Source organism: Arvicanthis niloticus, chromosome 20 (genome assembly GCF_011762505.2).
Source record: "Arvicanthis niloticus isolate mArvNil1 chromosome 20, mArvNil1.pat.X, whole genome shotgun sequence".
NCBI classification, from domain to species: Eukaryota; Metazoa; Chordata; class Mammalia; order Rodentia; family Muridae; genus Arvicanthis; species Arvicanthis niloticus.
Window position 1 is genome coordinate 26,025,796 of NC_047677.1, and position 15,599 is coordinate 26,041,394.

At 51.4% G+C, this 15,599-nt stretch overlaps 1 protein-coding gene across 1 annotated transcript in view; it reads right to left on the reverse strand.

The window, feature by feature from the left end:
• The window catches only part of Cdh23 (cadherin related 23), a 382,247-nt gene that overhangs the window by 222,989 nt on the left and 143,659 nt on the right, over positions 1-15,599 (reverse strand). The window contains exons 7-8 of the mRNA XM_034524155.2: positions 8,870-9,064; positions 5,420-5,548 (exon numbers count right to left, since the gene is read on the reverse strand). Coding sequence (XP_034380046.1) covers positions 5,420-5,548; positions 8,870-9,064 — 324 coding nt within the window. The remainder of the gene's footprint in view (positions 1-5,419; positions 5,549-8,869; positions 9,065-15,599) is intronic.

Genomic DNA, 15,599 nt, shown 5'->3' on the forward strand with positions numbered 1-15,599 from the left:
GTTATGCTCGGCTCAAGGGGACAGGCTAAGGCAGCTATGCTGGGCTGTCCAGAGAAGTCTGTGGCCTAAGAGCCCTCAGTCCTTGGAGCCCTTGGACCCCATCCCCATGCTGGGTCGGGGAACTATGCTGATGCTAGCTGTCTCTGTGGGACACGAGGATAAGGGAACTCCTCTCCCAGCCAAAGTTGGAGCCAAGCCTCTACCGAGCAAACTCTGCCAGGCTCCCAATCAGGTTTGGGGTTTCATCTCTTTTTGGGTAAATAAATCCACTTTTAATAAAACTCTGAGCTTTTAATACAAGTGCAGACAGAAGGCCTGGAAACGTTATGAGAAGGAATTAACAAGGAGGTATGGGGGCTCCCGGGAGCCCACGGCTCTTGTTTCAGAGTCTCAGTGATTATATTTTCAATATACTGCAACTTATTTCCAAAGATGAGGAACAAGGAGGAAGTGTAGCCTGCCAGCACAGAGCTGGGCCTCTAAAGATGAGTCCACGCTCGCAGCGTGTGGCTCTGTGGGAAGTGAGGCTGCCAGGGGCATGACCAGGAGAGCCAGAGGGAGACCCTGCTCCAGCTAGAGGGCTGAAGACAGGTCCCTGTTGAGGGGGTTTTGCCTCCCCCAGGAGGTGACCTTCTGGGAACCGAGGCTCTACTCAGAGAGGTGACAGGTACGCAGGCCTGCAAGGTCCTGACTCCCTGTGATAGGAAGAGAAGCAGAGAGGAAGATAGAGGTTTGATTCCTGCAAGTCGGGACCTCTCACTTGTTGTTTTTCTATCTGTAAAATGGGTATAACAGGCTCTACTGTCCAGCAGCTGAACATATATATATCTATCTCCATGCATATGAACGCACAACACTCCTTCTCCTGCTCTTTCTCCCTCCTTCTCTCTCTCTCTCTCTCTCTCTCTCTCTCTCTCTCTCTCTCTCTCTCTCTCTATCTCTCTCATACACACACACACAACACACAACACACAACACACACATACACTTCCTCTTCTCCCACCCCAAACACAGGAGAAAATATAACTGACACTATAAAGCTGGGCCCTAGAGTTGCTGGGTGCATCTTGTGAAATTTTGGTGCTTTGTCTGGAACTATACATAGCTTGCTTTTCTTTCTTTCTTTCTTTCTTTCTTTCTTTCTTTCTTTCTTTCTTTTCTTCCTTCCTTCCTTCCTTCCTTCCTTCCTTCCTTCCTTCCTTCCTTTCTTTTTGTGAGATGTATTTATTGTATGTGAGCACACTGTAGCTGTCTTCAGACACACCAGAATAGGGCATCAGATCCCACTATAGATGGTTGGTTATGAGCCACCGTATGGTTGCTGGGAATCGAACTCAGGACCTCTGGAAGAGCAGTCAGTGCCCTTAACCACTGAGCCATCTCTCCAGCCCCGATGCATACATTTCTAAACAACTTCAGCTAGTTTGGATCCTCGACATCCCACTCTGATAGGTTCCACTCCAGAGCTAAGGAGCAGCTGGGACCCTATGGGGAAGAGCCAGCTAAGTGAGCATCCCCTGAGTGCCAACCATGTGCTGGGGATAGGATGGGTTGTGTGGAGATTCTCCTAACCCCTCCCCCGCAGGGAGGACACACTCTTGGAGCTTTCGGGAGTTGCTGAAGCTCACAAGGTATGGCGGGTAAGCAGGGTGCTTGTAACTGGGGAATGGAAAGTGGAACCTGGAATAAGCCTGTCATAATGGAGACTAGAGGACCAGGCCTCTGCCTGGTGGGCCGGAAGTGGGGCACAACCCGAGACTTCACTAGAAGGAACCATGTCTCAGCAGCAGGGACCAGACTGGACTGTCCCGGACCTCAGGGACTACTATACATCACATTTTCTGTAAGCTTAGCTGGGATACCCAGCCCCCATTTCCCTGACTCGATTAAGGACTTGAAAGGTGACAGGTGACATGCAGTTTGCTTTGGAGGTGTGAGTTGGGGGGAGAGTGCTACTGGGGTGGGGGCTGGCTGGTGGGGGCTACTGGGGACTTCCAACGAGAGCTGCCACAGCGGATTCTGAGGCAGAAAATCCTATTTCTCAGTCCTTAATTCCAGTCAATTCCAGTCAAAGGGTTGATAGGCATCACCGGCAGTAATTTGTGCAGCCTGTCCTCTCCTTTCACCTTCTGTCGGCCCCTCGCTGACGGGCAGGCCGACATGCTGCTGTTCGAGTGAGGAAATTAAAATTTGATGCAATAATCCCAAATAAGAAGGATTTTATTAGGTAATATATACACTTTAGATGGAGCTTGGTAGCCTGATACACTGATAGAGGGAGACATACATGCTGGGAGCCACAGATAAAGATGGGGGGAGCCAGGAGGGCGGGGCAGGGTATTGACAGGGCCTGTGGGAGCAGTACTGACAGGGCTGGGCATGAGGGATCCCTGGGTTCTCCCGTCCTTGGGTACCAAACAGGCCATGGTGCACCTCAGCCCTGGCCCAGCTAAAGAACGAGTGTGTGACATCAGAGCATCACACTAAAGGGACACGGAGATCCAGATCAAGGCGTGGAAACTGATTAGCAGCCCGGAGATATCAGGCCTGGATCCTGCAGGAACTGGTTTGGAGGAGGAAGGCTGTAAGGGATGGGAAAGCGGGGATCCCTTTTCCAGTGGGGGAGCTAAGAGAAGCAGATGCACACTGGGGCTATGGGGCTGGTCAGTGCCTAGAAGAGGCTGGACCCTAACTCACTGCCTGGTCTGTCTTCCTCAACTGGGCTACATGCATCCCTTGTAAAAGCGCTTATCCTCCCCCCAGAGCATGCGTGCAGTAGCTCCTCGGGAACCTGCCAGATGATGGGTAACGTGAATACACAACAAAATGCTAAGGTCTCTGAGCTAAGGGAAGAAAGTCATATGAAGTGCAGCAGAGGGGCCATGAGATGACCGAGTGTGAAGGGAGACTCACTCGCTAGTGGTATGCTCCGTGGAATCCTCTAGAAAAGAAGGGTGCAGGGTACTTAGCCCAGGAAAGTATTTACAGGGCACGTAGTACTAGTAACTCTCTGGGGGACGGATACGAGGCTAAACTACTGAATGAGTGGGCGGGGAGACTCTGATACCTGACTGAGAACACCTGTGCAAGTTACAAAGCCGTCACCATGGAGACTCAGAGGAAGCTCCACTCAGATACATAGTCTTGTGACCATAGCATGAAGCAGGGCTGAATACCTCACCCCATAGCTACTGGGCCCACTGAGTCACCAGCCACCACAGTTTGATGTCTGTGAGAGTGGGCCCTCTCTGAACCCCCTGCCCTGCCCTATCTCCCAGGAAACATGTAGATAGCAGTGTGGGGGCTTTTCAGAGTTCCTCTGGTGACCCAGTCAGTGTGATGTTGGTACATAACAATCAAGGTGGCCATAAGGTTCTTCTCTACACTCTTGGACACAGTGTGCTGGGAGACCCAAGGGGATCCTGAGTCAATGTTCCAGAGGTGGGGTATCGGGGTTACTCAGGGGTTCAAAGCAGTCTGTCTGTGTTGCTATGTAAACATTCCATGAGACTGGGATTGATAAGTTATTTACCTTACAAGTCAGATGTACTACAGCGAGGAGGGGTGGCTAAGTCTGAGACTAGTAGGGGATGAGCTAGGGAGAGTCTAAGAAAGGAGGGAGGGAGCTGGGACAGGTGGTCTCTGGGTTGGTGACCAGAGCACATACAAGGATGACCTGAATGGTAGAGCCACAAGAGTTTGGTATCAGAGCCTATGTTCATTCATTCATTCATTCATTCATTCCATAGACACTCTCACATACCACACCATGCCCATCAAAGACTGTCCCTGCTGAACCACGATCCCAGGCAAGCACAATACCAGCAGACGCTAGTCAAGTCCCTTTGAGCTCTGAGCACTCAGAAGGAGAAGCCAAGGCCTGGAGACAGGTGGCAGGTTTGAAATTGTCTGAAAATGGCAGTCAGGTCTGGATTGAGGCTGAGACACAGGCCTGGCACAGCCGGGGTTGGCAGCAGTAAGGAAGGGAAAGTCCCTGGATATGGGTGAGCTGAGATGTGCAGCCTGGACTTCAAAAGCTGGGAACCAGATATGCCTAGCATGCCGAGAAAGGGAAAGCTGGGAGCAGTGAGCCTGAGATAGCTCTGTCTGTTCTCCATGTAGCTTCAGACACCTGCAGTAGTAAGAAAATAGCATCTTCTTGTGAGATCTTCATTCTGTACCTAGCCCTCAAAGCAAGTGATCCAGCACCAGATCCATGGCTTTAGTGCCGGGATATCTGTAGTCAGAATAACTATAGCATCCAAACAGGACTGGGCTCCCCCCAGGTTGAGCTGGCTGAGACTCTGTCCACATCCATCTCTCCCCATGCTTGGGGCTTTGAGTAGTTGGGGGGGGGGATTAAGGAGAGGCTCTGAACATCTCCAGTCTGCGGGGGGGGGGGGAGGGTCTCCCACTTTCCCTCAGAGCTAAGTCCTTCCTTTCTCTTCACAAATACCGTTGCCCCGAGATGCATGTTGAAGCTTCTGTCTGTTTGGGGATGCGCCCTGTTCCCCTTCACCGGGCCATAGCAGGCATTCCACTACAGTCTATATACAGTAAGATGGTTACCAAGCCAGTGACACCCACTCATAGCTTAGCCAGGGACTGGTGGGGTGGACCATGACCTATTTTGTCCTGTGAGACCTTCCCCTAATCACAGCCCATTTGGCCAGGTGCAGCTGGGTAGCCCTAGGGCCTTGGTTTTCAACCTGTGGATTGTGACCTCTTTGGGGACCAAAAGGCCCTTTCACCGGGTTGCATATCAGATCTAGTGCATATCAGATCTTTACATTACAATTCCTAGCAGAAGCAAGATTCGTTATGAAGTAGCAATGCATATAATGCTATGGTGGGGGTCAGCACAACATGAGGGACTCCATTAAAGGCTCACAGCATTAGGAAGGTTGAAAACCTCTGCTCTAAAGGAATCAAAAAGATACGCCGATGACAACGGGTGATGTAAATACAAAATCAGGCAGCTGTCCTGAAACCAGAACTTGAGACCCGGCCCCAAATAAAGAGTCACAAGAGAGGGCAGACGGGTCCATGAGCTTCCAGGCACAGCTTGGGCCTGAGGGAGACATCTCACGACAGGAAGGAAGAAAGCTGTGTCATTGTGTGTGGTACACACGGCCAACAGAGGCAGCAGGTCCGTGGAGGGCATGACTCAGCAACATGGATGTCTGGCCGTGCTTAGGTTCATATCCATCCCTGGCACGGGCTAGAATCTGCCTGGGTATCTGTATCCTGATTAGTCAGTCACACTGATTGATCTCTCTGCCCCATAGTAATTTCCAGGGAGCAGGAGAGACATGGAAGATAGTGTGACCTGCAAAGGACCTGGGGTTTGTTTCCACTGTTTCTCACAGGGACCCCCAGGCAGGGAATGGCCACCACTGGGGCTGGGGGCGGGGCTTACCGGAGGAGAGTGTTCATAGATATTGGTGCTATAGGGCAGATTGATGAAGATGGGGTCCATGTCTTGCACGTCTGTGATGATGATGGCCAGGTTGGCCAATGTAGACAGAGGTCTGGTCTTGTCTTGATCCTTGGGAGACACACAGGGAGAACAGGAGCACACAGCATTGGGTTAGAAGGATGTTGTAAACATAACACATACATGCATAGGGCTGTGGTATGTGACCTCCGTATCCACAAATACACACATAAACACTTACACTCCCACATGGAGGCCCAAGAGCATGAAGGCTCTCTGGTGTTCCTGAGATGTTCAAGAAAAGGAAACAGGGGAGGCTGGTGGTGCCACAGTAGAGACTTGGGCTGAGAGGATGATCTGTTGGCCCCAGGGCCATGGCCAAGAACTAGCTACCTTGAATATGTGTGTGGTGGGGGCCACTAGTGTGGGTGTGAAAAGACACTGTCCCCCATCCCAAAACAGAGGATATTAAGTGGGGTGCCCTTGGCCTACAGGAGAGGTTCCTCCATGTCTGTGCTGTTTGCTAGCCAGTAATTTATAATCAAACCAGCAGGGGGAGCTCCAGGGCCTGTGCCACCTGAGGGCCTCCAGGAAGCAGTGTGTGCCCTTGGGACAGGGCAGGCCATATAGAGCCATTATACTCAGAAACCTGGTCCTAGGAAGCCCACTAAGAATGGAACACCAAAGCCTGTGTTCTAAGACCCTAAATGCTCCGTAGATCAAGGTCTGTGTAACAGCCCAGTACACCCAGATAGCAAGAGCCATGATAACAAGGACTGTCATGTCCTAGGTAGGCCCTACCCCACTCATTGTTGTCACAGGCTAGGCTTTTAGGTGGTTTAATAGAGACAGAGCAAGACACAGACAGACAGACAGACAGACAGACAGACAGACAGACATTATCTATAGTCACACTGCTAAGGAAATAGCCAGAACCCAAGCATGGGTCATTTCACCTAGAAACATCTGCCTTTAACAGCCTCATTTTGGGGCCTCAGGTCAGGCAGTCTCCAGCTTGCAGACAAATTCTCAAAGTCCTTTGTATAAAATAAAAGGCTTCAGTAAATGGCTCAATGGCCCCTGGGCTTACAAATTCTGCTGGGACTTGAGGAGTCACTGTGTCTATCCAGGTTAACTTGGTCTTGGTTCCTCTGGGGCATTCCCCCCACCCCATTATATGAACGAAGACTGGCACTGGCCTCTGTCCTCCGCAGATGGTGCCATAGAGTCTATGGGAGGAGAGATGACCTCCTGGCTGTCCGTCTGAGAACTCAGGGACAGCCAGGAAGGGCACAGGAGGACTGTTGGAGATGTGGGGGAGGGGAGATGTGTGTATGTGGGCACAGGAAAGAAGGCTGGCAGCTCCAGGAATGGGGTGCACAATACTGGCCAGCAGCCTGAAAGACCACAAGGCATGCAGGGAGGCCCCAGGGGGCCAGGTCTCTTGAGTAAGAGATGCTAGTGGTTTTGGCTTGCTACTACCAGACTTTTACCAGGTACCAAATAGCCAGCCTGGTACCTGATATCCATCCCATGCCTGTGGCTACAACCCCTTTCTTTCTATACTTGTGGCATGTAACCTATGCTGACAGGGAAGAGATGAGGGAAGAGGGCGTATCTGGCTGCCAAGCCAGTGCAGGCTCCCAGGAATGGCCCTGCGATCTGTGGCTCTCTTCTTCTTTGCTGGGACAGAGACAGAGCCAGCATGTTGGGGAAGTGCACAGTGGCCGACAGCTACTCATCAGCACCCGGAGCTCCTGGTAGCAGGTATCCAGGGGTAAGTGGGAGGCTATTTTCTGGGAAGCCTCAGCCCCTCCCTCCCTGTGGACCACCCTGAGGTCCCTCAGGACCTGACTGTTGGTAGGTTACCAGAAATCTCGCTCTGTTCACCGTCCCAGCATAAGCCTGGCCTCTGGATGGACGTAGCCACCCACATTCCTTCTCGTGCCCAGCTCTGGTCTAGTCCTACCTCCCAACGCCATTTGTGTTCTGGGCAGCGATTACCCCATAGGACAGCTTCTCTGAGAATGGAAGCCATCACCTGCATGCTTCTGGGCCCAGGTGTAGTGAAGGGGACGGGGGAAGGGCACAGAAGTTGGGACTAGGTGTGCCCAAAAAGAATCCCAGACTTTCGAGTCCTCTCCACTCCCTAAGTCAGTTTTATTTTATTTATGTAGGCGTCTCCCTAGGAAATTAATATGTAACTAGGAGAGAGATTAAGAGGCCTTGGCAGGGACCTCCCAGAGAGTCAGGCACGAAGTTTGCTTTTCCTGGCTCTGGGGGCTTCCTGGTTCTGGCTCCAGGTCTCGGCCAAGCCGGAGGGAAAAGCTCCACTTTCAACACTCAGGGCTAGATCTAGGAATCTGAGATGTCAGCTGCCACATGGGGTCTGCGGTAAGCTGTTAACTCTCCTGCCATATGGTGCCAAAGCCAAACATTTTCTCTGCAGCCTCACGGGGCCAGGGCAGGTACCTTCTCTGCAGCAAGATCTGGGTGCTGTAAGCCAGGCCACTGGAGCAGAGGGGAAGAGAGGACCCCAGGACTTCTTTTGCTCTTGGCCTGAGCTCTACAAACAGATCTGAAGGACAGCTGAGTGTGGGGTCACTTGTAGCTTTGCAGGCCACTGTAGATGCAGCTGTGTTCCTAGGTGTCAGCTGGAATAAGGGCACATGGGGCTAGGACCCTGTTTAAGATATGGCTTGCTTAGCCTTCAGTTCCTCCCAAACAGCTATCATCAAAGACCTGTACAGACTCCTGGCCATGGGGCATGGCGGCCAGAGCCCAGGATTGGGAGTCAGACAACCTGGCTTTGAATTTTTACTTCCCCACTATTAATCAACTGTGGGAGTCTCACTGTTGATATCCATAAAATGGGCTAACTTCCCCTGACTTTGCAGTTCCCTGGGGTCGGGCAGGAAGCATAGCTCAGTGGATGCTCCTTGGTGAGGATGCATTACCATGCTATGGGGTTTTGGTCAGGGGGTTTGGACTACTCTGTCCCTGCTTGCTGGATGGTGTCAGGACACAGCTGGGTTGATAACCCTGGTCTGTGTCCTACAGGCACCTGTACCAACTCTCCTAAGGAGGTTGCCAGTGTGAACTCTGCAGCTGGGCTCAAGAGTGACTTAGGTGATCCACTGAATTGCCCCTATGCCTTAGTCTTCTTGTGGGTATCTGTAAAATGGGCATCTCAACAATACTAATAAAGTAGGGCTTATTACCTTTACTAATAAGGTAGGGTTTGAAGGTTAATAGAAAGTCCATCTGAGGGCTAAGAACAATGTCAGAGACATAACGACACCACCTGCCACTATTAACACAATTAGATTCTTGGTTGTAAATCATGAGGGGTATGGAGCTAAATCAAGTCTCCTTGGAATACCCCGTGTCCTTCTGGATGGTGGACACTGGAGGCCCAGGGCAATGACTCACCGTGGCGTTGACTGTGAGCTGGTACGCCTGTGTGACCTCGTAGTCCAGCTCCCGGATCACAGTGACTATGCCTCGGGCACTGTCGATGGCGAAGAACTGAGAGGGGGGCTGGAAGGAGTAGAGGACGCTGCCCCCGGCGCCCAGGTCAGGATCGGTGGCGTTGACGATGAAGATGGGTGTCCCCACTGGTGTGTTCTGGGTGAGAGGAAAGGAAACCAGAGGATGAGTCTCACTTCACCAGAAGCAGCTGCCTGCACAGCCGCCATTCCTCCGCCCGCAAAGGCCATTAACTGCACCCCTGCAGCCGACTCACCGGCCTGTCATTTCCATCCTAAGCGGGTTTGGAGGAATGTAAAATGCATGATTTCCTTTCCCCCTTTTAGATGGCCTCCTGGTGGCTGTAAGAACACTGCCTCTGAAGACGGCCCCGCTTATCCCAGAGTCCGGGAAGAGGTGCCTTCTGGTCCCCAAACCCATTTCTTAGTGGATTCGCTTCCTTTGTCCAGGGCCCCCTTGGCTGCCCAAGCTGCAGCAGATTTCCCTAGAGGGCGGCAAGGAACCTGTCTGTGGGGACCTGTCAACGGTAAGACTGGGACCAGGCGGGGGGCCTTGGAGGGCATCTCATGCCACCACCTTCCCCCCCCCATCTTGGCAGCATCTCATCAGAGTGTCTCCTGCCTCCACCTTCTAGAAGCCTTTCAGGAGTGACTCTTCTGTTCTGTCATGAATATGCATATTTGTCCCCTTCTGACTCAGGGTGGCTGGTTAAGGCCATTTCCTCAAGAGGCTGGGACTGGGGCTACCACATTCCTCAAGAAGGCTGCAAACTGTCATTGTTAATATGCTACTTTCTGCAACTCACCACACTGGTCCGTATGCCCCTTCCCTCCATTGCCTGTAGTTCCATAGGTCCTGTCTGCCTTGCCTTGGATGGTGCCTGGCACACAGGCGAGGCAGTAAACAGCTGTGAGCACACGGGCACGGCTCAGCAGCTCTAGGCACTATATTCTGAATGTCTGCCTATACCACCCACCCGTCCACCCTCATCCCCGCAGCGTCGGCTCATCATTGGCTGTGCCAATTTCTCTACAGAATAGAAAGCTCTGGACGCGTTGGAGGAAGGCTGTTGTTGAGGCTGTTTGCAGAGAGGGGAAAGTAAAAACTATGGGGCACAGGGAGGGCAGCTGGTCCAAAGCCATACGGCGAGGAGGTGGCAAGGTCTGGGGGTCAAGTACTGCTGATTCTAGATACATGATCCCAACAGCTGCGTCAAAGGCTTCCCTACCACCCCGGCACTGGCTGTGCCATGGCAACCAGAGCTTCTAGAGAGCACAGCCACTGAGCTGCTATGGCTGCTACCTGAACTGGCCATTTCTCTATTGGCCACCAAGTATGGGGCTGCTGGGATATCCCCCAGTAATCTGCTGATGGGAACAGGAGACAGGCAATGGGAAGGCCCTCTCCTGTTCACCATTTGTGGCTTCCCAGTACCCCTGGCATAGAACATCCCACAAGGACTGGGCCCTGGATTACCCTTTATGCATTTCCTAGATGCATGGAGGCATGTGTACTGCCCCAACCCAGCAGTTCCCACACACGTCTCTCCCCACCCCCAGCTTCTTGGGAAACATACGTCCTGCTCTTTCCCTTCAAAGGGAAGCAAGTCTGTTGGTGGCTGGAGTGGACAAGTGTCAGCATTCAGGCAGGGCCAGGACATGGGTTGGAATCCCAACCTCACTGTGTGTTTCTGGGTTAGTTACTTAAGCTCTCTGTTCCTTCATCCCCATTCTGTATGCTAAAGGTAATACTACCGCATTGGGTTAGTTCGAAGAGGGCAGACCTACAGCTTCACCAGCGTAAACTTTCCAGCTTGTAAGTGCCCAGAAGGAAGGAGCTATGATTGTCCTATCAGATCACCTGCTAGAACTGTATAGGCAGGGCCACCTAAGAGCAGGACAGGGAGGTCTCAAGAAACACAGTAAGTATTACAGGCACCGTGCTGGGCACTTCCTGTCTGTCCCACTTCCTCGAACCCCCGACCTCATTCCCAACCCCACCCTGGTTTAGTCTGCTCTGCCTCTGTACCTTAGGATAGCCTGCTCTGCCTAGCCTGCTTGCTCCAGACCTCAACTCACTTGCTTAGGGGATTCTGAAGAACTCTACCAACTGAGAGTGGAGGTGGGGCTGGCAGCAGCTCAGTGGGCAGAGGAAAGGCTGAGTACTAGGCCCACCCCTCCAGTGCCCACCCTGTGGCCCCGCCCCCTGGAAGGCCTCTGAAGCCCTCCTCTTCCAAGGAGCCTTTGCGGTAGGAGGTGTATCCCTCCGTGGCCTGCCCCCGGGTGCTTCAACAGCCCTTATCTTTTTCCACTCATTGGATCTTCCATGCGTGTCCCTCATAGCCTAGGGTGCTCCAGGGAGGCAGCAGAGCCTAGTCTAGGAAGTGGGGCCTAGGAGGAAGTTAGGTACTTGTCCCTCTCCCTCACTTTCTCTTTCCCTCCCTCCCAAGCCCTCCTCCTCTTCCTGGTTCTTGATCACCAGGAAGTAAGTACGAGTTCAAATCCCATGATTCCCAACACGATGTTCTAAGTTACCACAGGCGAGGCAGCCATGGACAGAACGCTGTGAACCCAAACAAACCTTCCCTTCCTTTGCGTCAGTTTCTTTCTTCACTCTCTTCACACACACGTATGTCTACCTATGTGGTCACGTTTGGATGTGATGTGTGCAAGTGAGTCTAGGTGTGTACGTCTGTGTGTGCATGGAAGGGCAGAGGTTGGTACCTGTGTCTTCCTCAATCACTCTCTGATTTTTGAGACCGGATCTCTGACTGAACCTGGAGCTGATACTTACAGGTGTTGATACAGGTTCATTGGGTGGCCTCTGACTCCCCAGGCCCCAGGATTATCATCTTTTTTTTTTTTTTTTAACCTTTCATTGTTATTAATCCTGGGAAACAAGGGGAGCAAACTCAGGTCCTCTTGCATATGTAAGAAGCCATTTCTCCAGCCTCTTCCTCCTCCTTCTAATTTATTACATATATATATTATATTATTATATATATATATTATATTATATATTTATTACATATATAGTATTCTGCCTGCATGTACACCTGCATGCCAGAAGAGGGCATCAGATCCCATTACAGATGGTTATGAGCCACCATGTGGTTGCTGGGAATTGAACTCAAGACCCCTGGAAGAACAGCCACTGCTCTTAACCTCTGAGCCATCTTTCCAGCCCTCTCTGGCTTTCTTATTCTGTCTCTCCAGCCTTTGGGTCTTCTGTCACAGCCCTGGACATTGACTAATACGATACCCTCTTGAAAGTGGGCACTTGACAGACACACTTTAATTGGCGCTACCTAAGAAGATCTCTTCCTGTGGAGCACTGATGATCACAGTCACCTGCAAATCTGCAGCTGCATGACAGAGCTCCCCTGGTGCAGAGCCCAGTGAAGTCAGACTCCCCAACAATGTTTCCTCAGCCTCCCCATACCCCTCTGAAGCACACAAGTGTCCAGACACATTTTAGAGACACCAGCTTTATATGGCACACAGCTCAGCTCAGCAGTATGGCCCCACTAGACGCCAGTTCCTGAGGCCTTGCCTCAGAGAGATGACCTTTCACCTGTCCATGCCTCATGGTCTAGGACAAAGGGTCTCAGGCTCTCTGAACATCAGATCTGGGGAATGGAGACTGAGGAGAAGGGGAAGAATTCGGAAGAGCCCCATCTGTAACTGACCTTGGGTTGTCTTGTACAGTGAAAAGCCATTTAATTTCTGCATAACTTAGGATAGGTTTTAAATGACCCTGGCAGAAAGCCATTCATAAACTTAGAATGGACAGGCATTGGAGAGAACGGAGTGCTGACTTCCTGTATCTCAGACCCTAGGCACCCCGCTTCACCGAGGACCAGAGGATCAGCACACACGCTGGAGCTTGTCCAGTGCCAGCTGCTGCTCCGTGGAGTGCACAGAAGGGTACACAGACCTGCAAGCTCAGCATGAGCAGATTCTCAGGGGCTGGGCACATCTGGTCCCTGTAGACAGTGAGCCTTGGCGGCTCAGAGCATGAACCTTGAGTCAGAACCCCAAATTCTGAATCCAGATCTTTCCACCAGGAGACCGCAGGCATGGCTGCCACAACCTCGTTTGGCTTCCACATCCTCTTGTGTAAAATGGAACTGTTAACGGCATGGCCTCTCAAGGATGATGTGAGAAAGAATGACCTGAGCTGAGATGTGAATAAAAAGACCATGCTCTTCGCTGGACCAAGCACATGGCAGCATGCAACAACACGCAACAAAGGGCCACTGCCTGCCACCACTATTCTATCAGTGAGATAGCATCACAGGCAGGGAGAGATGAGCCACTGCTCCCACATGCTTAAAGGGGGAGAGCCTACAAATGAATTTCATTATAAACTTGGACAGGCATCTTAGGGATGCAGAGATGGCTCAGTGGGTAAAGACACTTGCTGCCATACCTGGTGACTTAAGTTTGATTCCTTGGACTTGCATAATAGAAAGAGAAAGCCAGATCCCACAAGTGGTCCTCTGCATGTGCGTGTGTGTGTGTGTGTGTGTGTGTGTGTGTGTGCGTGTGCGCGCGCGTGCGCGCGCGTATATGCACACAGACAAATAAATGTAACAATTCTTTTTAATTCAAATAGGAAACCTGTCCATGTATTGGTTCCTGGTTCCTGCAAAACAACTGACTGGGAAAGAGCCCAAGGAAACCCTGCAGTAGTGCAGGGCCAATCAGAGGAGGAGAAAGTGGGACCTAAGATGCGGGGTTGTCTGAAGTCAGGGAAGTCCCTAATCCAAAAGGCCAGTTCTCACTTCGGACCATTCTGGATGTATGGCCTTCAAGGAAGCTTCGGGATGATCCAGGCCAGTCCCCTTATTGACGGGTGAGAAAAATGAGACCAGAGAGGTGTTAGGTTCTGTTCCAGGTCTTACCATGGTTCCTGATGGGTGACAGCGGACCAGGTACTTTGACTCTCATAAAGGCTTCTTGCAATCTCTCTCATAAGCTAAAGTGTCAAGCAACCTCAGACCCGGGATGCATTTGATTGGTGCAGGAATAACCATCTGACCTACACAGGCCAATCAGATGGGGTCTCAGAAATTTCAATTCACTAAAGGAATTTCAATGGAAAGATCTTTGCCATCCACTTAGGGTTGAATGGGCTTGGGCCAGTGAGGGAAATGTCCATCTAAGTGAGGGAAGAGACAAGGCTCTCTGAGTCTTTCCCATACTGGTCCTCCCACAACCCTTTGGGCAGCGTGTGGGACCCTCCTTCTGAGGCGTTTGTGGCAGACACCTTCTTGCTCTCTGGGTCTTAGCTCTTTTTGTCCCATCCATCAGCCCTAGAACATACATCGGACATGTGCTCCCTATTTTCAGACACTGCCACAGGCTCCCCGACCTCTCCCTGCTGGGATTCTTCTCCTTTAGCACCCATAGTCAGCACAGAGAGCCAAGCACCAGGCCACGGTTCCTAGATAGACCGCACCTCAGAGGCACTAAGATGAGAATGGATGGGTAAACGCCGGCTGTAGCATCTTGTTAACTATCCCTGGACATGCCTTTGAACATGCAGATCTACACAGATCACTGCAGTGATTCACAGGGCTGTGGGAGGTGGCAGAGTGAACAAGCATCAGCCCGATCAGGCGCTTGTCACAGTCCACCACCTGGAGAGACGGCTAGATAGCTCTCGTCCCCTTCAGACCTCAAACTGTCCCTTTGAGCAAATGGCCCGTACCATACAGGTCACAGGCAGGGCAGGCCTCTGCCTCCTCCAGTGCCCGTTTAAGCGCCACATCACTTGTGATGGGCCTGCTGTAAATGGGCCACCCTGTGCAATTCTGAGACAAATAAATCTTGTTGCTACTCCTCGGGGTGACAAGGGAATAGACTCTGGGAAAGTTCTGCCGTGCTCGGGATCTTGTTCGTTAATAACAATGATGAATGGCTCGCTTCTCCCGTGCAGGGTGAGCTACATTCCACTCCGGGCTTCTCTGGAGGTGGCTTAGGGTGCTCACTGGAACAGAGTAATGGGGGTGGGGGGAGAGCTATGTACTGCCAGGGAGAGGGGGGAGGGGGAGACAATGGGTGGCAGGTTGGAGAGGAAAAGAGAGAGGAGAGAAAGATGAGAGAGAAGGACAGACAGACACAAAGAAGAGTGGGTTGGGGACAAGGAAAGAGACAGAGCTGGGGACCAAAAAGAAAAGAGAACCCTAGGAGGAGATTGTATTGGAGGAGCCAGGGACACAGTTGTTGAGCCAGAAACCAAGAGAATAAAGAGACACTATGAAGGTAAAGTTGCACACAAAGAAAATGAAGTAAGAAAACACCTTGCTTGGGCTGTAGCTCAGTGAGTAGGGTGCTTGCCTAGCATGCACAGAGCCCTGAGTTCTAGTCTTGACACAGTATAAATCCAGATGTGGTAGTATACATCTGTAATCTAGGCACTGAGAAGGTTGAGGAAGAAGAATCAGAAGTCCAAACCTGCTACCATCTCTGCTTAGGTGCCATCTCTAAAGGCATTATTAATATTTATGGAATGCTTGCTAGATGCAGCTACAGTCTTTAATATCTTATTATAGAGCCTGTTAGAAAATGCATTGGTAATAAATTCCAGACAGATGGAGTTCTGACAAGGTGCAGGTGGCCTGGTGAATCTGAGTTGGGAAAAGACCCTTCTGGAACATGGGAGGTAG